The sequence below is a fragment of the Gobio gobio genome (assembly GCF_949357685.1).
Source record: "Gobio gobio genome assembly, chromosome: 5".
NCBI lineage: Eukaryota > Metazoa > Chordata > Actinopteri > Cypriniformes > Gobionidae > Gobio > Gobio gobio.
The window spans coordinates 54174612-54197081 of record NC_137101.1 but is presented as its reverse complement, the minus strand read 5'-3'; the positions used below and the strand labels follow the sequence as shown (position 1 = coordinate 54197081).

At 43.3% G+C, this 22470-nt stretch overlaps 1 protein-coding gene across 2 annotated transcripts in view; it reads right to left on the bottom strand.

The window, feature by feature from the left end:
* The window catches only part of LOC307126575 (NACHT, LRR and PYD domains-containing protein 3-like), a 57608-nt gene that overhangs the window by 34795 nt on the left and 343 nt on the right, over positions 1-22470 (bottom strand). Inside the window, exons 2-6 of one of the 2 annotated variants that reach the window (XM_079817170.1) lie at positions 22185-22223; positions 9310-9441; positions 7074-7115; positions 4541-6323; positions 4212-4385 (exon numbers count right to left, since the gene is read on the bottom strand). In XM_079817170.1, coding sequence (XP_079673296.1) covers positions 4212-4385; positions 4541-6323; positions 7074-7115; positions 9310-9436 — 2126 coding nt within the window. In that variant the 5' untranslated portion in view covers positions 9437-9441; positions 22185-22223. The remainder of the gene's footprint in view (positions 1-4211; positions 4386-4540; positions 6324-7073; positions 7116-9309; positions 9442-22184; positions 22224-22470) is intronic. The other variant, XM_079817171.1, reaches the window with a different exon arrangement.

Here is a 22470-nt window from a genome sequence, read left to right as displayed (position 1 = left end):
ATACAAATTATGAGTAACTGTATTCCGTTACAGTTAAATAGTTGGTATTTAGAATACAGGTACATTGTTGAAATCAATGGATTACATTACGATACTTCTCTGTTTCACTCTCTAAATAAATTAAGACGACTCTATGCATTTCCCAGAACGCCCCAATATGAAAACGCACGATGCTTTGCTTGATCACAATGGAGTCGGAAAAGGAGCAGCGGGAGCTAGAGGTAGACAACAGAGAACAACAGAGCCAGGGCAAGAACGCGTTTCTATCTTGGAAATTCAGCATTTCATTTTCACATTATAGAAAGAGAATGGAGAACGAAATATAACTGTGCAGCGTCAGTGAAGAGCGGCTCTGTGATCAGTTATATAAATACTGCGAGTTTAAAAACCATCACGCGTCAAAAATCTTCACCAACTAGTAAAACGAAGCGTTCATGAACCTGTTGTCCTACAAAATACAACGTTTAATAACACGTTTTAACTCCCTTCATATAGTCAGTCGAGTGTTTGTGAGCTGAAGTGGCTTCTTATCACAGAATGAGGCAGACAATGCATTATTTTATAGTATTCTATAGCAGGGCTCCAGACTGCGACTAAAACGGTCGCATTTGTGACCAAAAATATTAATTTGCGAGTGATATTTTTTGCTGAGATTGCCATTGGTGACCAGTCTTGTTGTGTGTTGACGTAATAAAATGAGACGACGCGCAGCAAAGTTACAGAGGAAAAAACCTTGTTGAGTCGGAGCGTCAAAATACGCGTCAGAAACGGATGTCAAAACGGAAAATCTCATGCTTTTTCAAAGCCCTCATCTCTATCAAGCAACAACACTGACGGCTGTGCCAGCCGGAGAGAAATGGAAAGCGACAGAGACGTGTCAATGAATGAATATCCAGTACCCTACTCTACTTGTAAAAAGTGCAGGAAGGCTGTGTGGACGCCAACTAATCAGTAACAATTCTCGTTTTTAATTGATACTGATACTTATTCTCAATATATTTTACTCTTATTAAACTTTTCTGTTACTGCCTTAACTTCACAGGAATATGCAAAACGTATCACCGCCCTGCCCGACGGGCTATTTTAAATAGTGAATAAAATTCCTTTCTTGCTTTGCATTGTTGACTCTCTTCTCTGAAGGAAAAATAAGATCATGGATGTTTTTGATCATGCTTATTTGTCCGCAGTGAAGTTTAGCGGATGTATGTGTGTGCGTGGATATTTTTGAGTGTGTTTGTGATGAGCGGATCATAACATTGTAAATAATTACGGGTGGATGAGAGATAAATAATTAATGTGTTGATATTATTAAAGACACGGAACTCTCATTTCACTGTAAAACGCAACGAACGTGCATCACTCTTTCACTTTCAAAACCAGCATCTATTCAGGGAAAACAAATCAAGGATAAGATACAGGGCTCTGAACCGGTTCAAGGAACGAAAACGAAAACCGGAAACGAACGAAATTTTAAGAGGAACAAAAACGAAAACGAAATCAAAATCAATTTGAATCGTTCTGAACAGAAACGTTAATTTGAAATGACCATTAACCGGTTAATAACATTATTTTATCGTTCTCTTTAATATTTTAATTTGGCAGTGACCAATAATGAATAGAGTAGTCCAGCATGTGACGTTGACGGATCAAGCGTGAGTGAAATGCCCGCGCACCATCATCTATGAATCTACCGGTACGCAAGTCAGTGTAGAGCGCGCATTTTCATGCCTCAAGTACATTTCTTTCCCCACTGAGGTCATCAATGAAAGCGCAGGTATTGGAAGACATTCTTTTCGTATGTTTAAATAAGCAGTCGGACTTTAAGCTCAAATAGACTGATTTAGGCTAGTTTGTGGATTTCTAAGCATCCAAGTAGGTTACTAGCATCTATCAAACATTTTTCCTATAGTCTTTCAGATTGCCAATACAGGACAGGTCAATGTTTTCTATATAGACGGTTGATGCTTCGTATTAAATGGTATGTTATATTGCATTAAATGATCAAGCTTTATTAGCTGACTGAATTTGATTATGTGATGCAAGGACATGTTGTGCAGTGTTTGCTTTGAAATTACCAGTTGACGGTGCATTAAAAGAGCAATGGTTATCCAGTTTATTTATTCTTTATTCATGCAAATTTTAAAACAAATTGTGTTGAAAAAAAAGTTATGTACAAAGAATGTTATCACTCTTCTGAAAAGAATAGGCATAGAGGGCCACTTTCCGCTCCATTAAAACAGGTCAATATTTGTCCCGCTGTTTATGCTTTGTCATTAATTCATGTATTTCTGTTGTGGTTTTAAAAATGTTATGAAATAAATATTCAAGTTTAATTATCATGCGTTATATTATTATTGAGTGAAAATAAGTCTTTATTTATACATATTTGTTTAAAGTATAGGCTAAATTAAAATAACGTTATTAACCGTTATTTTTTCAAATCAAACCGTTTTCGGAACAGTAATGTTTAATGAGGAACGCAAAAACGGCTCGGAGTGAACCGATTGATATTTTTTTCCGTTTTTAAGCCCTGATAAGATATGCTTAGAGCACCTCCTAGTGGACAGTATATATAACGCAAAGGAAAAATCCTACATGAGATATTGCTTAAAAATTTAACAGTTTTACCTAAAAAATATACACTAACTTAATAGAAATGATTCTGATAAGAATTGTCCAACATAGTGATTGGAAATATCAACATGTTCAAAACTTTTTTCTTCAGGTTCTAATTTGCCAAATTTACCAAATTAACAAAAGGCAGGAAATAACGTAAAGTAAAATGTGGGAGCGTTTTAGTGAAGTAGTTTAACAAGACAAATCAAGTGTTGGGTAGCCTATGTGATGTGTAACAGCTGTGAAGCGCTCTATGTATATGACAATAAATTAATAAAGCCTATAGTGGAGAAAACTGCGAAAATCGCTCTGTGTGTGTGTGTGTGGTGTTGTTAAAATGTTAAGAGGCACGTAGATTTAAGTTGTTTCAGTTCAACACAGGCAAAAAAAAAAAAACATATATGTTTTACTTAACCTGTTGTCTTAATGAGAAAGAATGGAAGAAGCCAAAAATGAAATTCAGCACCGCCCATATAATTGCACATGAAAAATTAAAATGCGTTTATTCTTTTGTGGCACTTGAAAAAATTATTTGGCGCCTAAGTTTTTCCCTTATAGGAGCCAATGGCTCCTTAATTGATATTTTTGTCTGGAGCCCTGTACTATAGTGATAAAGTCTATGTCAATCAGCACTTTATTATTGTGAAAATACCCGAGAAGGCTTGAAGAACTTAAAAGAGTTTCTATATTTTACTATCTCTTTACATAAATATTATTTTCTACTTAAAAACTATAATTTCGTTATTTTACTCACCCAACTAATTACTGGCTTTCCAATAGGACAAGCACTTTTCACAATCCATTACGGAGCTGATCAATTTTGATTTTGCACTTGTTCTTTAAACGTTCTTTCGTGTAGTTTATACAACCACCTAACAATATTTCAATAACATAATTTATTTTGTAGCCTTTGCTATGCTTTGCACAACAAAAAGTTAATTGTTCTGGTAAATCGCGAGTTTCGGTCTGAATTGTTCCCGTTTTCTTGTTCTTGATTTGTTGTTCTTCTGTGTTTTAAATGTGTGTTATCAGAATCACCTTCATTCTTTCATTTGATTTGACATTATGGCTAAGGCAAATTGTCTTTAAAAGTAATAACCAGACAAGAGTTATTAGTCTGTGTTTATCTTAAACTGCTGCTTCAGTGCAGGAGCAAGAGTTGTGAGACAATGAGCACGATCTCATGAGACACTACAATAGGCTTGTATACTAATAATTCATTAATAAGGAATGTTTTCTTGTACAAAATTAAATATTTAAGTTAAATTCACAGTGTAAGACAAAAGGCTAACAATGTAAAGATCAATATTTGTGTATATTATTCTGATAACATACATTTATTAAAACACAGAAGAACAACAAATCAAGAACAAGAAAACGGGAACAATTCAGACCGAAACTCGCGATTTACCAGCACAATTAACTTTTTGTTGCGCAAAGCATAGGCTACAGAATAAATTATGTTATTGAAATATTGAGTAACGTAACGGAATACGTTACAAATTAAATTTTTGGGCATGTATTCTTTAACGAAATACATTTTGAAAGTATCCTTCCCAACACATTTGAACATAGTAATTGAGTGAATGTCAAACCTCAGTATGTTCAGTTGACAGTGTGAACTCTTCAGTCCATCCGAAAGAAGCTTCACTCCTAAATCCTTCAAGTGATTGCTACTCAGGTCCAGCTCTCTCAGATGGGAGTCTGATGATTGTAGAGCTGAAGATACAGTTTCACAGCATGTTTCATCAAGACCACAGCCGTCAAATCTGCCAAAACAGAACATTTACCCAGATTATTTTCTGATGTTCAGTGTTTTGCATAATCAGGACAGCCAGATATTTCACACAGTATTTTGACATTCAGTTGTTTAGCGATGTAGAGTTAAACCTTTGATTAAACTGTGATCAGTGAAATTACTCACAGGGCTTTTCTGCAGCATCTCACAGCTGGAAGGAGTTTCTTGTAGTCAGCTCGTGATGACGTGAACCTCTTTGGGTTGAACTCGTCCAGCACCTCCTCTGACATCAGCAGTACATAGGTCAGCACTGTGCACATTGAAGATGAGAGTTTCTTTCCTGGATGTGCATCTGAACTGAGGTATCTCTGAATTTCCTCATATAATGAATGATCCTTGAGCTCCAGTAAGCAGTAGAATAGGTTGACTGAAGCTTCATCTGAGATGTTCCTGTGTAGTTTTTGTTTAATGAATTCAGTTGTTTTTGTGATGCTCTCTCTGGTGTCTTCAGTGTGTGTGAAGAGGCCTTTGAGCAGGTTTTGACTGGATTCCAGTGAAATTCCCATCAGAAACCGCAGGAACAGGTCCAGATGTCCTCTCTGACTCTTCATGGCCTTATCAACAGCCTTCTCTAGTAGCTCCTGCAATGTGATATTTTCTTTGGGCTCATCAAAGAAAAACTGCAGCTCCTGCATGTCCTTCTTCAGGTAGCAGAGGAACACATGCACTGCAGCGAGGAACTCTTGAGCACTCAGATGCACAAAGCAGAAGACCTTTCTCGCATAAAGGCCATGCTCCTTCTTAAAGATCTCAGCAATCATTCCTGTGAACTCAGTGTCTTTCTTCACTTCAATACCACATGCTTTCAGATCTTCCTCATTGAACACAATGTTTTCCTTCTTCAGTTGCTCAAACGCTAGCTTGGCTAACTTAAAAATAATTTCACTATTTGATTGCAGGTTCTTTTCACATTCTCTTTCTTTTTGTTCATCGTACTTCTGGCTCTTTATGTCCATCTGTATCCGCAGGAAGTGGATGTACATTTCAGTGAGTGTTGTGCTGATGTTCTCTGTAGTGTTCTTGATAAGAATATTCTGAAGTACGGTGGCCGTGATCCAGCAGAACACCGGAATGTGGCACATGATGTAGAGACTACGAGACGTCTTAATGTGTGAGATGATTCTGGAGGCCTGAGTCTTATCTTTGATTGTCTTTCTGAAGTAATCCTCCCTCTGTTGGTCAGTGAATCCTCGCACCTCTGTGAACAAACCCACATACTCAGGAGGGATCTGATTGGCTGCTGCTGGTCGTGAGGTCACCCAGACGAGAGCTGATGGAAGCAGCTTCCCTTTGACCAGACTTGTGAACAGCACGTCTACAGATGATCTTTTCTCAGCATTGTTCAATGCTCTGCTTTCAAAATTCAAAGGCAGGCGACTCTCATCAAGTCCATCAAATATAAATGCTAGCTTACATTTCTTATATAACCTTGATTTCTCCAGGCCCTCCAGTTCAGGATAAAATTCCAGCAGAAGCTCATGGAGACTGAAATCTTCATTTGTCATTAAGTTAATCTCTCTGAATGGAAGCAGGAACACACAGTCTATATCCTGATTGGCTGTTTCTTCTGCCCAGTCCAGGATGAATTTGTGCACAGAGACAGTTTTTCCGACGCCAGCGACTCCTTTGGTCAGCACAATCTTTTCCTTATTTTTCACCCTTAATAATGTAAATATATCATTGCATTGGATTGGTTTGTCCTGTGTTGGTTTGTTCTTGAAAGCATCATCAATCTTCAGAATCTCATGTTCCTGATTGACATCTTTCATATCTCCCTCTGTGATGAACAGTTCTGTGTACACAGCCTCGAGATGCACTTCATTTTCTTTCTTGCACTCAAAAATACGCTCTGCTTTCTTCTTCATGTTGGTTTTGTGAGTTCCCAAGAATGTTTTCAGAATTAATTCCACTGTTATAAAAGATTGGTGTAAGTAAATAAAACATATTTCATTTAAAAAAAGAAACATGACAAAGCTTTCACATCAGCGTGATCTAATGATCTGACAATTCATTCAACATATTGTAATTAAATGACTGTTGAAAGTATTACAGCCTCAATGCTTCAGATCTTCCATTTAATTCACTACATATTGATACATATATTACACACATGGAAGTGAATACCCTTAAGCATTCAAGGCATCCATATATATATATGTTTTAATGCCTAATTTGTAAACTCAGTACAGAGGAAAGGGTTCATTCGCCACTCATAGTTAACCTCCGTTTTAATATTAATACCCCCCCCCCCCCCCTGACCTGGCAGTGTTCAGATTTAAAAAGTCATAAATAATCATACACTAACTCTGATTTATAAAATGAAAATTGTGAAAAACTTCTGTTCATAGACTCTGCCTTTAGTGTGTACACAGACATTTAGGATGAAACACACAGGTTTTCTGTACATTAGGCCCCTGGACTGGTGTCCAAATTCAAAATACACCCGACCTGTTTAAATCACTTCTGAAACACTTTAAACAGGCTAGTTCAGACTGCACAGACTGACACTGAGCAATCACCAGATCATTTTCCTGCTCACAAACAGTGAATGAACATGTTCAGTGGGTGAAAATAAACAGACCAACACTAACAGATGCCTATCAGAACAAAACCTGGCACTCATGTCTATTGGTGTTGGTCGACACTGTTAAGACTGTACCTTGCCCTTCTGTGAGTTTCTCCGCTGTCTCTGTTTGTGACTCTGTGAGGAGAGAGAGAAAAAAATTATAAAAATATACAGATACAGAAAAGAAAATATTAAAACTAAAGCATGTCTGCCTATGAACAATTTGACCATAAAACGATCTGTGAGATTTAGCGGCCTCATACAGCCCTCACTTTAGTTCTCTTCCTGAGTGTAATATAAGTCACCATTCACTTCATTATGTTCAGTCACCATAGAGAATATGTACAAGTGAAGAAATGTCACACAGCCTCTTTTGTATGCTTCCATAACTGCAGTGAAAAACAACTCCTTATATGTTTCTTTTCCTCTTATTTCTAGCCAGCTCCTGTTTTTCTTTGTTCAAGGTTATATTCCTTATTAGTTTTTTCCAACAGTGAAATTATTCCTTCTATGCTTTTATATTTGGGCACCCTATGAAGGGCAGCATCTTGCAATGGGGATGTCACTTTATTCTATGGGAAGTATAAATTGTGTAAACTGCTCAATAAAGATTGAAGATTTGGGATTCTGTTTGTGTGGCGATTCTTTCCCACAGCCATGCAGACGCAGACCATAGATGACTGACAGGGACTGAAGAGCAATCTTACTTGACTTGATTCTTACATGAACTTTAAAAGGAAAAGGGTTCACGATCACTGAGATTTATTTCACTTATCAAGCTATTAACTGCCTGCTAATAAGCAAATAAGTGTGTGTCAGTAAGCACAGCAGTGGTGGATAAAGTACTGGAAAGACACACTTGAGTAAGAGTATAGATATCTTACCAGAAAATGACTTTGGTAGAAGTTAAAGTCACTGTTTAGAATATTACTTGAGTAAAAGTTTTAAAGTATGTGATATTTTTGTAATAAGTATAAAAAGTACTTTTTTCATATTAAACGTACTTAAGTATTTAAAGTACTTTTGAGTACTTTTAGATTAGAGCATTAACTAATGTAAAAGACAACTTTAAAATGTATTAGTAAATGTTAAAAGGAACAATACTTTTATTAACCTTAGTTAATGTTACAAATGGACTCTTGTAGTAAAGTGTTACAATTTCATATGAATCCAAACAGTTGTGCTTAAAGATGGACATCTTTACACACAAAAGCATAGCATTGAAATCAGACACAGTATATGTATATTATATGTAGACTTTCACGTATTATTTGCTTCTCTTTTAGAACACTTGATGATTATCTAATCAAAATATGTTACAGTGACAATAAAACTGAAATCTAATCAAAGACTTTATATAAAGGGACTTGGATCGAATGCGTTTCTGATGTATGTTTCTGTGACTGCATGACGATACAGTTTGCTCACTCATGTCACTAGCTTTAAATATGACACTTCACGGCATAACGACTGCATAAAAGCGTCCAGCTGCATTTAAACTAAAGCAAATAGATGTAACAAACGTGACATTAAATATTTGGATCAGACTTGTGTGTTTTTGCCACGTTGTTTTAACAGCTTGAGGTACTAATGTTAGCATCTTCTTAGCCTCGACGGCATTAATGCAGAAACTAGTCAACAAATGAATAACGTTATAGTGATAGGAAAACTGTCACGGGTTGGATGGCTTAGAAAGCCCACGATAATGCAGATGCTGATAGATGCAAAGTCTTTAATCAAAATATCAAACTCAGAAGGTTCACGACCACATTCACACAAACAATAACCGACAAGGACTGAACTGGGTGTATAAATACACATAGTAGGCCCAAATGAGGACACTAAACAGGAACAGCTGGACAGACATTTACTAATCAGACACTTAAGCAACTAATGAGAACTAATATAGACATGATAGAAACGACAAAACAGAACATAAACGTGTACTGTAGTGTATAACACACTGTTTTAAATCTGTTTTTGAAGTGTCCTGCTCTGTGCAGTGCACAGCCTCACGTGTCAGCCGCTACAGCAACAGACGCAACACGGACAATGAAATCAACCGCGCTTGAGCGAGCACTTGTTTGCACATGCTTGCTTGCAGTCTTCCGAATTTATTTTGTAGTAAGTAACGAAAATGCTTTGAGTAAATGTATCGGAGTAAAAGTATACATTTTATTTAGGAAAATGTAGTGGTAAAAGTAAAAGTTGACAGAAATATAAAAACTCAAGTAAAGTACAGATTCTCCCCAAAAATACTCAAGTACTGTAATGGAGTATTATTGCTTTGTTACATTACAGCACAGAAGCACAGCTATAGTGACTGTACCTTTTCCTGCAGGGTTAATGTTGATGGTCACTGGGCCTGTGATTCCAGTGAGTGCAGGAGCAATTACAGTCGCTCCCGTCTGAGCCTTCACACCAACACGGACTCCAGTGTGAGCGCTGCTGCTCATCTCGACTGGACAGAGACAGAGATGAATCACATTTCCTAAATGACAACTTTAACATTACTGATATTCTTTCCTTCATTACCTTTCTTGTCTTCCGGCTCATCTAGTGTGTCCCGATGCTGATCAGCAGATGCCATCGTCCTTCGCTGTCTCACCGCTGTTGGACATGAGAAAGAGGTTTAGCTTTTACCAGGCACTTTATACAAATAAATATTTGAAAATACACAAGTAAATAAAATATAGTCACAAGCGGAAATTGTATGACGAGTTATTAAATGTCTCTGTATGGATGTGCTATTGTATTTACTATATCAAAAGATCTCATCTACTCTCATGCACAACCTTTCCTTTCATTACTCTCATCAAACATGACGCTCTCTACAGACACGCTCTCACCTGAGATTCTCAAGCAATGCCAAGTGTGCCAGCACACGACACCTTCAGCTCCACACATCATGCTTACACATTTTGTGTGAATGCTAGGAGTGTAACTACACTTGTGTCATGATTTGATATAAATCATGATACTGAACTGACGATACGATATGTATTGCAATATTTTAAGTCAAAATGAGTTTTTTTTTAATTACTTTTTTATTATTATTCAAATAATAATATTATTATTGTGTTATTATCAGGACCCACAAATATTCCCCAATTATACATTATATTCAACATTAGTTTAATGTAGTGATGTCACTGAAATGCATTTATACGCATTACTCGCGCTTTCAGTGCAGGCAGCATCTCTCCAGGTGCTCGCTACGTCCCGCCTCTCCCGCTATTAAAGCACTACACATATTTAAGAATAAACCATCTAAAACGCTTTGAATAATCATACTACTAAAACTAAATGTGGTCTGGTGATTTAAATGATGCTTGTGCTTTGACTTTGAGGAGTGTGTGTGCGCTTCAGATGATCAATGCAATCAGTCACAGTTCTGTCAAAATGACTATTCCCAAACTGTGAATGTTTAGCTCATCCAAAAACTGTAATTCTGCATTTAATTCTGCATTGTTTTCAGGCGTCACTCATTCAATCATTTGAACATCCGTGTTTACTACAGTATGTGCGTCGTGGTAAATCTGTTCATCATATGAAGCCATTGTCTCGTCAGAAGACTTGGATTTGGATTAGACACTCAATTAGTTATTTTTAAAATGCCTTTATGACATTTATTGGATCTTTTAAGTTTGAGAGGGATGGACTTTAAATGGAGGGACAGAAATATCTCAGGTTTCATAAAGAATTTTTTCATTTGTGTTTGAAAGTTAAAATGAAACGACATGAGGGTGAGCACATGATGACAGTTAAAATTTTTGGGTGAATTATGCCTTATAAATACATTAGTTTGAACCTTGGATAAAACAATATATCGTGAATCATATTGTTTACATCAACGATACATATCTGCAAATTTTTATATCGCGATACATCGAATAACGATATATCATTACACCCATAGTGAATGCCAAAGTGTAGTGGAAACTAATTTTGCTTTATGCAGAACGTATTTACTTTATATTATGTATGTGTTTGCATTACAACATGTGTCAGACGAGACAAGCTAAAATTGTGTTTGCAACAAAATGTTACATGTCTACATCCTGCTGTTTCTGAAGTGGCTCCTCTGTCCGGGGCCTAGAGATGAGAGATGGTTTTTGCCTCCTTATATGGTACATGTTATCTTCAATTGTTATTCTGCATAACAGGAACACAGCAGGGTGAGGGGTAAGATGTATATAAGGAAGCCCACACTGGGTGAGGCTGTCCATCTGCACAAACTTTGTCTGTATGTGAATGGCCTTCTTGCAAGAAGAAAATACTCTGAAGACAATTGGGTTTGGTTTTCATTACAATCTCACCACTAAAGAGTTAAAATTTTCCATGACACAACCCTACCCTCTCAGTTCTTGATCTGAGTATTCTGGTTCAAACTAAATATTCCTTGTTGTCTAGTGTTACATTGAAATTATCAGCCATTGTGATGACTGGTACAGCCTTTCAACATTTGTCTGCTATTGAACATGTGCTCTCTGAAGTAAAACAAAAAAAAGCTGTCAGCTCGCATGTGAGCCAGTGGCACCCGCACATACGTCATACGTGACAGGAAGCTTGCACTCACATTGGGAGTTCTACAAATCTGTTGTGTTCAACACTTTCAGTTAATTGAATTTCAACACGTTGTTAAAAGTTAAACAGTTAAAAGTGATGCTGCTTATCATTTTGCGACAGGGTTCACGTGTGATTAATACAAAAATTTAAAAAACGTTCCTATGCCGCCAATCCCATCATACAAATGGTAACCTTGATAAATGTGGCGGCTGAAAACAATCGTCATTTGAATATCATGCCCCTAAAAAAAAAAGTGCTTTATAAACCTTGCCCCTAGAGTTTACAACACCGAGAAACGTAACCTAATGTTGTGTAATATTCAGGTCCTGTGAAAAACTGTTCCAGTGGGTGGAGTATACATGAATATTCATGATATTTCCCTTGTTGTGGACTCGGCCTTGAGACAATGCGCAAACAAATGGAACTGAAAATATTAGTGCACGCTCCTCGAATCGCAACTCGTTTCATGAATTATTTTGACAAGATAATGAAGTTTCAATGTTAAGCAATTAACTAATCAGACACCATAGCAACTAATGAGAACTAATATAGACATGACTGAAATGACAAAACAGAACAGAAGTGTGACAAAAACATGTACTGTAGTGTATAACACAGCGTTTTGTTATCTGTTTCTTGTTGAGTGTGCACAGCAGGATTGCACTATTTCCCTGTCTGTGTGCCGCGGTTAGCACTGCATTTTTCATCTGTGCACCGCGGTCATCCCAGGGTGGTTCAGCACTAAGAAAAGAGAGCTTTTTTCCCCTAAAAGAGTAACACAAGTGTGATACTGCGTCTATAAAGATGGCATTCCACTCATGTGTTTCTGTATGCGATCCTTTCCTATCCTCATTATGACAGCCACAATCACGGTCTCACATGTCTGGGCAAAAGCATGCTGAAACTGTGTATGTGGGTGGCTCATGTTGTCTCAAGAGAACATGACCACGTTTGCGCGCTGTTCATTTCACCCTTCTCGTAAGGGCTTGAGCATTCAGCACGCAGTGTGCTATCAAGTTTGACAGCCACATTCACTGTTTCGCATCCCTGGCAGCTACCGGGTGGGATTGCTGGTCCTTCTCATGGGGGACCTAGCATTTCATTCAGGGCTCCATGTCTGGTCCCTGGACGGGACGCGGATGTTCTAGGTGATCTACCCCAATCGGTGGTAGACACAACACTTTGGCTAGAGCCCCCTCTACGAGGTTTCTGAGGGGGGCGAGGAGATTAAATCCGCCTCACTCTCAATCTGTACCCTCTTGGGACTTATCTCTGGTGCTTATCTGGTGATACACTGATTCGATACACTCAGAATCTTCATGAAGCAGTGTTTTGAAATCGTCTCGGTTACGTATGTAACCCTCGTTCCCTGAAGGAGGGAACGGAGACGTACGTCGGAACTGACCGACGAATTGGGATCTGTTTTCAGAGACCGACCTACTTCGAGTAATTAAAAACGAGCCAATAAACATTGGCATGCGATCACGCATTCCACGCACCGCCCCGCGTTGCGGGTATAAATAAGGAAGTGGAAGTGCCGCATACCGTTTTCAACTGAGGAGCCGAGATAAGTGGCTCGGGCCTTCAGCTGAAGCACAGCCCCTGGCGACGGGACGTACGTCTCCGTTCCCTCCTTCAGGGAACGAGGGTTACATACGTAACCGAGACGTTCCCTTTCAGTCGGTCACGTTCGACGTACGTCGGAACTGACCGACGAATTGGGATCCCTACCAACACGCCAGGAGGCTGGCCCTTCCAGCGTCCTGCCTGAGCTCGCTGGACCCCTCCTATGTTAGAGTGGGAGTCAGGGCTCCGGGCAGGGAAGGACAGTCACTGCTGTTCCTGCAAGACCCACTCAGCGTGACTATTGGATAACGCTGGGAAAGCGTGCCCGTCTCGGGAGATGGTACGCTGCGGAACCACATCATTCAATGGAAGGAGAGGTGGAATACACATAAGGACTAACCTAACAGGGTAGTGCAACAAATGGCAGTCTCTGGGGTGGACCCAACCTGGTTCCAGGGGGGGAAGAACACAGCCAGAGACGACAGAGGAAGCTCTGTTGAGGGAAAGACACGGGGCTAGCCGAGTAGGGTAGCTGGTACCGTGGAAAATACACATATGGGGTAGCCTAGAGGGGACCGCAACATATGGAACCCAGCCTACACACACGTTCCACAAGCATACGGGTGCAGGACTGGCATCAGACGGCCGCCACGTCTGACACCGAAGGGGTGACGGAGGAACTCACAGGGTTAGCCGAATTTCGGGGAACACGACTGGAGCAAAAAAGACGCACGTATCCGGCCCAGAGGGCGGGAGTGGCGTATGCAAGCCGACACTTAGAACGGGCACTTAGCGCTGCTGGCCACTGGGGGCGAGAATGCGGGAAGATACCGGCTCTAGACGGAGGCTATAAAATCTAGCGAACGTGTTAGGTGTCGCCCAGCCCGCAGCTCTACATATATCTGTCAGCGAGATGAAGAGATGAAGAGCTGCTGTGAGGATCTGAAGCTCTGAGTCCGGTCAACGTAAGCGCGAAGAGCGCGGACGGGACACAACAAAGCTAGGGCTGGGTCTGCCTCCTCCGAAGGCAGCGCTTGCAGGTTCACCACCTGGTCCCGAAAGGGAGTGGTAGGAACCTTGGGTACGTATCCAGGCCGGGGTCTCAGGACAACGTGAGAGTTGGCCGGCCCGAATTCTAGGCACGATTCGTCGACCGAGAGTGCATGCAGGTCCCCTACCCTCTTGATTGAAGCCAATGCAATCAGGAGAACTGTCTTCATGGACAGGATTTTTATTTCAACAGACTGCAAAGGCTCAAATGGGGGACCCTGAAGTGCTCTGAGCACCAGGGCTAAGTCCCAAGAGGGTATCGAGGTAGAACGAGGAGGATTTAGTCTCCTCGCACCTCTGAGGAACCTGACGATTAAGTCGTGCTTACCTAAGGATTTACCGTCTACTGCATCATGATACGCCGCTATTGCTGCGACGTACACTTTGAGGGTGGAGGGAGACAGCCTTCGATCCAACCCATCCTGCAGGAAGGAAAGCACAACGTTAATCGAACACTTTCGGGGGTCTTCCCGGCGGGAAGAGCACCACTCGACGAACAGGTTCCACTTCAGAGAGTAGAGGCGCCTCGTAGAGGGGGCTCTAGCTGAAGCGATGGTGTCTACCACTGCTTGTGGTAGGCCACCTAGAACCTCCGCGTCCCGTCCAGGGACCAGAAATGGAGATTCCAGAGGTCTGGACGCGGGTGCCATAGAGTGCCCCGCCCCTGAGAAAGCAGGTCCTTCCTCAGGGGGATCGGCCAGGGAGGGGCTGTCGCGAGGAGTGTGAGTTCTGGGAACCAGGTCCGGTCGGGCCAGTAGGGCGCAACTAACAAGACCTGCTCCTCGTCCTCCCTGACCTTGCACAGTGTCTGTGCGAGAAGGCTCACTGGGGGGAACGCATACTTGCGTAGGTCCCGGGGCCAGCTGTGCGCCAGTGCATCTATGCCTAAGGTACCTCCAGTCAGGGAGTAGTACCACTGGCAATGGGTCGAGTCCGGAGAAGCGAACAGGTCTACCTGTGCAACTCCGAAGTGGTCCCATATCAGCTGGACGCTCCGGGGGTGGAGTCGCCATTCGCCCGGAGGTGTCGACTGGCGAGAGAGCTCGTCGGCTGTCTGGTTCAGCGCACCTGGGATGTGAATGGCACGAAGTGACCTCACAAACTTCTGACTCCACAGGAGGAGATGGCGGGCGAGCCGGAGCATGCAACGGGAGCGTAGACCACCCTGACGGTTGATGTACGCAACGGCCGCAGTGCTGTCCGAACGGACCAGTACGTGCTTGCCCCGAAGCGGTTTCTTGAACCGGGCCAGGGCAAGACGTACCGCCAGTAACTCTAGGCAATTGATATGCCAACGCAGTTGGGGCCCCGTCCACAGACCCGAAACTGCGTGCCCGTTGTACGTGGCCCCCCAGCCCGTGGATGAGGCATCCGTGAAGACCACAGCATGCCTCGACACCTGTTCTAAGGACACTCCGGCCCGGAGAAATGAGGGGTCTGACCACGGACTGAAGGTTTGGCGACAGTAAGGAGTAACTAGGACCCGGTACTGACCGCTCTGCCACGCCCATCTCGGGACTCGGTCGTGCAACCAGCGTTGAAGCGGTCTCATATGAAGCAATCCGAGCTGCGTTACCGCGGCTGCAGATGCCATATGCCCCAGGAGCCTCTGAAAGAATTTCAGTGGGACCGCTGTCCTGCCTTTGAACGTATTCAAGCAGTTCAACACTGACCGGACGCGCTCTGGAGTGAGGCGCGCTGTCCGGCTGACCGAATCCAGCTCCATACCGAGATAAGAGATCCTCTGCGCGGGGCAGAGTTTGCTCTTCTCTCGGTTGACCCGAAGTCCCTACAGGCTGAGGTGACTGAGCACCATGTCCCTGTGTTCGCACAACTGCTCCCGAGACTGGGCGAGTATGAGCCAGTCGTCGAGATAGTTGAGTAAGCGAACGCCGCGTTCTCTGAGCGGAACAATGGCTGCCTCGACGACCTTTGTGAAGACGCGAGGCGACAGGGACAGCCCGAAGGGCAAGACTTTGTACTGATATGCCCTCCCCTCGAACGCAAAGCGCAGGAACGGTCTGTGTCGAGGAAGGATAGAGACATGAAAGTACGCGTCCTTCAGGTCGATCGCTGCGAACCAATCTTGGGGACGGATGCATTGGAAAATGCGTTTTTGCGTTAACATTTTGAACGGAAGCTTGTGCAGGGCCCGATTCAGAATGCGCAGGTCCAAGATTGGTCTTAACCCACCCCCTTTCTTGGGTACAATGAAGTAGGGGCTGTAGAACCCCGACCTCATATCGGCAGGAGTAACCGGCTCGACCGCGCCCTTCGCCAGCAGGACATCGATCTCGGACCGCAAGACATGGGCATCGCTGCTCCGCACGGAGGTGAAGAGGATGCCCCTGTACTTGGGTGGCCGGCGTGCGAATTGAATCGCATAGCTGAGTCTGATGGTACGGATGAGCCAGCGAGACGGCCTGGGGAGACCTAGCCAGGCCCCCAGAGACCGAACTAGCGGGACCAACGGCACCACAGACGTACCCGGGGTGAGGCAGCGAGGTGGAGTATTCAGACCCGACTCTGGAGGCCCGGGGGCGGCCCGGAGTGTTGTCTGAATACTCCAGGTGGGGCAGAGAGTGGGTGAGAAGGCCCGGGGGCGTCCTCGGTGCCCACTCTGCTGCCGCCTGGCGAGGGGTGAGAGGGAAGGAAAGGAGTGGCAAGGCCCGGGGGCGTCGCGCACTGCCAACCTGTCCCTCTCGGGGCTCAGGGAGGGAAGAAACTGCTCTTTTATTGAGAATGTGGGTACCGCTGGACCCCGGAGGGCCAGCGGCAGGATGTTCTTTACGGTACCAGTCTTGACATTCTCCCCCCGGTCCTCCTCCGGGGGGAGGAGGGGTGCGGACACCACCTCCCCTGGAGCAGCTCCTCTTCTCCCTGGGCTCCCCGTGTCAGGGCCGCTTGCCCTTGCGCTTGCCTGCCGACTTAGCGGGCCCCGACACGGGTTGGGCGGCACCCTGACGGCCGGCACCCTGCTTCCCCGATGGTGGAGGCTGCTGCTTGGGTTTAGCAGGGGCGGAGGCGGCCGCAGGGGGACGCCCTCGGCGACGAGCAGGCGGAGGTGCAGCCGGCGACTGGGTGGAGGCAGCAGCAGGTCGCCGGGGCAGGATGTACTTGATGGCCTCCGTCTGCTTCTGTGCCACCGAGAACTGCTGGGCGAAGTTCTCGATGGCGTCGCCGAAGAGGCCGGCCTGACAGACAGGGGCGTTTAGGAACCGCACTTTGTCGGTCTCACGCATATCTGCCAGGTTCAGCCATAGGTGGCGTTCCTGGACCACCAGAGTGGACATCGCCCGACCCAGGGTGCGTGCGGCAACTTTCGTCGCCCGGAGGGCGAGGTCCGTTGCGGTACGCAGTTCCTGCATAACCCCTGGGTCGGAACTACCCTCGTGCAATTCCTTGAGCGCCTTGGCCTGGTAGACCTGCAGGAGCGCCATGGCATGCAGAGAAGACGCGGCTTCTCCACAGGCTGTGTAGGTCTTGCCCGTTAGGCTGGACGAGAACCTACACGCCCGGGAGGGGAGACGCGGATGGCCCCGCCAGTCGGAGCCGGTCTTAGGACACAGTTGCATCGCAACCGACCGTTCCACTGGAGGGACCTCCACGTAACCCTTAGCCGCGCCTCCATCGAGGGTAGTGAGGACGGAAGAACTCGCTGATCGTGAACGAGCGCTGTAGGGCGCCGTCCACGACTTCGTGAGCTCCTGATGCACTTCCGGAAAGAAAGGCACTGGGGCAGGGCGCTGAGAACCAGCACGGGCCGTCCCGAGATACCAATCGTCCAGCCGCGAGGGTTCGGGACACGGTGGAGGGTTCCACTCGAGCCCGACACTCGCGGCGGCCCGGGAAAGCATAGCCGTGAGCTCTGGATCAGACTCGGGCAACGGTGCCACACCCGAAGGGGGCAACGCAGCCGAATCCTCATCTCCAGAGTCCATTAGCTCGTCCCCCGATGCAGCTATCGACAACATATCCTCAGTTGGAGCCCCGAAAGAAACGGGTGGCCCCCCATGGGAAGGACCACCGCGATCTTCCGGGAACTGCGCCGGCGCAGCGGAGGGGGGAGGGGCCCGAGCAGCCTGTTGACTGGGCAGGGGTGCCCTGACCGTCACCCTCAGATCTCCACCAAAGGCATCAGCCAAAGTAGCAGCCCTCTGCTTTGCAGCGGGAGGACCACTAGATCGGGGGATACGCAATGGGACTCCGCCCCTTTTCAGGTATTGGAGCCTAGACCGTAGCACTGCGATGGTCATGTTCGCGCAGTGCGAACATGAGTCATCCACGAAAGCCGCCTCTGCGTGCTGAACGCCCAAACACGAGAGACAGCGATCGTGTCCGTCAACTGGGGACAGAAATCGACGGCATCCAGAAACACACGGTTTGAATGACATCTTGAAAAAGACGCAGGGTCAAACCGTGTTGCTCTTTTAGTGATAGAGAGAGAGAGAAAACCGCTCCGTCAGTGCCGAGGCACGCAGGGGAAATGGCCGCGGCTCACAGCAGTTCAAAAGTGCAAGCCCGCTGTGAGCACTCAGAGAAAAAAAGCCCAGCAAGCCGTGAGAACAGCTGTTCGTCCTTTTCTTCCTGGTCGCGACCACCGCTGCAGGGCACCGTCACACCAACACTGAAACACTGGAAGCAGGTAAGGATCTTCTCTCGACTCGTTTGTAGAAAAACTCTTCGTAGGAACACACAGATTACTGCAATGCTCGGCTCCGAAGTTGAAAGCGGTATGCGGCACTTCCACTTCCTTATTTATACCCGCAACGCGGGGCGGTGCGTGGAATGCGTGATCGCATGCCAATGTTTATTGGCTCGTTTTTAATTACTCAAAGTAGGTCGGTCTCTGAAAACAGATCCCAATTCGTCGGTCAGTTCCGACGTACGTCGAACGTGACCGACTGAAAGGGAACGGTTATCACTATATAAGTTGTTATTACGGTTTTTTTGGCGCACCAAAAATATTCTCGTGGCTTTATAATATTAATATTGAACCACTGTACTCACATGGACTGATTTAAATTAGTTTTTAGTACATTAATGGATCTTGAGAGAGGAAATGTCATTGCTGGCTATGCAGGCCTCACTGAGCCATCGGATTTCAACACAAATATCTTCATTTGTGTTCTGAAGATGAACGGAGGTCTTACGGGTGAGGAATAAATGACATTATTTTCATTTTTGGGTGAACTAACCCTTTAATGAAAGTTTTGTAACAGTATAAACATGTTGCAAATACATTTAATACAAACTTATAGTATAATTTGAATATATTAAGTATGTCCAAAAAACACAATTTACAGTAAATGTATTTCCTTTTCACTTGGGATAGAATTCGATATTAATAGAAACTATGCATATTATGATCAAAAATAAGTTATATTAAAGCTACACTATGTAACTTTTCCGTCCACTAGAGGTCGCCTGTTCAAAACAGGCGTAGTTTGATGACAGCACGTTTGAGCGCAGAATCTTGGGACATGTGGTCTTCACCTCACAGCCGGTGGGAAACAGTCAGGATAGGACTCAGGCAGAAATCTTGTTCATGTATGCGATTATTAACATTACTGTAGTATGAAGCAGAGCAGGACCGAGTGTTGTGGAGCTGAGCAAGGCCGCTGGAGCGATTGAAGAGCGGGACTGTTATTATGGCATAGTCGCCGGCGGGACTTTTATTATGACACGGTCGCCGGCACAACTTCCTCTTTTCCAGTCATGAGTATGAGGTAACGCAACTCTATTTATCGTATTAGATATATCTGAGTGTGTTGAAAAGGAAGTTATGACGTTCGCTCGGCGGCTGCTATGACACTTGTTCACACTGCAGTGAGAGTAAAGTGTTTCACTGAATAAAACCGGAAACCGAGGGTGACGCAGATATGACGCAATCGACAGGCGACTCCCTCACACGCATAGCTCACATGTCCCAGTTCCTTGGTTAAAATAGCGATTTCTCACGATTTATAAATAGTTGGAAACATTTGGGATATTCTAAGTACTCAACTGAACAAAATATATAACACTGGCCTAGTGGTTTTTTGATATTTTACTGCAAAAATCTTACATAGTTCACCTTTAAGACCAGTAGATCAGAACTATGCACATTATTGTTGTTGCACATGCATCACTGTCTGTATATTACTTTTCACTGTTAACATTTAGATTTATTCATACAACACGTTGCCATAAAAATCACAATTCATTAGTTATTTGCAGTTGTTGAAAATAATTTTAACGGATTTCCATTCATACATTTTTATTTTATTAATCAGGTGGATGAATAAGCATTTACCTGGACTTTAGCTACAAGTTCATTAAAAATTCACATTTTGCTGCAAGATGTACAATTAAGAATCAAATTACGGAGTAGGCTATGTTAAATGAGTACGAGTTCTCCAGTAAAGTGCAGATGTAATGTGTAAGCAACGGCTCCACCATAACAAGAACAGCAACGTACAGTGAGACATTTAAGATTATTTAGTACACAAGTCATACATTTTACAATTAATTGGAATGGAATTAAAAATTGAAATTAATATTTTTCTAGTAATCTATCAGTCTGCCTTTCCATTGCGAATATATATATTTTGACATGTCATATTTTTATTACGTGCTAGTATCACGTCAATAGTGCGAAAGAGCTCTCACTTTACAATCACTAAAAAGCTGTCACTCATCTCATTTCATGATCTCACAACGTCCCATTAAAATCCATAAAGCTGTCTACTGCATAATGATTCTCTTACTTGCGTCGTGTCTTCGTTTGATAATGAGAGGATTTGCGCGAGAGAGCAGAACTCATTACTGAACAAAAACTCCAGCGTTTTGAGCGGTGAGTGGATTCTAACTTAAACACCTCTGATTGGCCATTGCGTTCAAGAGATCAACAAACATGTCTGTGATTGGCTAAATTTCTCACTGCTGTAAAAACACACTGTAAATAGCAACATTTCACGTTCTCCAGAGTGCAAACTCAAAAATGCAATGTGCAGTGTCTGCCAAATAATTGTAATATTATATTATTAACATATTGCAGTATCAATTGAGTGTCCTCTTGCTTTAGTTTCAGGGTGCTTATATTTAAAATGGACTTTCTGATGTTTTTTTTTTACCCATGTTTTTTTTTTTTTTTTTTACAAAAAATAATTTGTGATCAAACATTAATTGGCAAACCCCCTGCAGTATCGCTGCGGACCCCTGGTTGAAGACACTTTGATTTAAGTTTTAAAATTTCTGAATTACATTCTTTGTTCTAATTCCTTCCAGAACATTTATTGGATTGGCACCATTGGTTTCAGATCAACTTCACCGACATTATTACCATTTCATACCTCTAGCACTCCATCGATTTTGGACATACAGATAAGAGTTTTACATCATTCAAAACTGTGAAATGTCTTCTTTTGTTTTTGTGCACACATTAAATGGACGATATGGACTAGTGTCTGTTGTATAATGTTTTAATAAGCGCCATCTACGGTGAATGTTATGTGCATTTTCATTCAGCACGTCTCCTTCACTTGTTCCGTTGTTGTCTTCTCATTCATGTTAGGCTTGTTTTAGAGTGCACATTCATTATTAAACTTAAGCCTGATGAAAACACCTTTGTTAATGTTTCTTGTCATGTTACATTGCCAGTTACAAATAGCAACGAGTAACTTATTGCCTATATTTCCAATTAAAAATAGCAAAATTAGACTAAAGTTTACTACTTTGAAAAAAATACCTACATGGTGAGTACGGCCCTGATTACAAGGTAAATACATGGGTTAAGGTTAGGTTTAGGGGTAGGTTCAGGGTTAGTATCTAGTTATTACCCTGTTATTGTAATTACTATAAGTACCGAGTATGTGCAAGGGGAACAGGACTGTAAAATAGAGATCTACTGTTCTCATGATGATGGGCGAAAATGTTCTTAGAACAACATCCTGAAAGAATGACAACCACAATACTGCTACAGCCCAGAGTTTGTGAAGCACTGGCCTAAGTGTTACTGTTACGCTAATGCTGGTTTACCTGGTTTTACTGCTGTTGTCTCAGAGCATTTTTGTTGATCTGTGAGGAGAAAGAAAAGATAAATATAGAATGATAGAAATAAACGTATATAAATATTAAGTGAGACATTTCTTCATATCATTCTAAAAGTGTGTCAACTAGATGTGTTGAAAGTCTTCCCTCTGTAACAGGTACAGTATCTGTAAATGAATCTAAACTCTTGTGAAACAGGCTAACCCTGTAAGTGACAGTCATTCTGGGATGATAATTCAGAGGTTGTGTGTTAACGTCCTGCAAGTTCAAATCC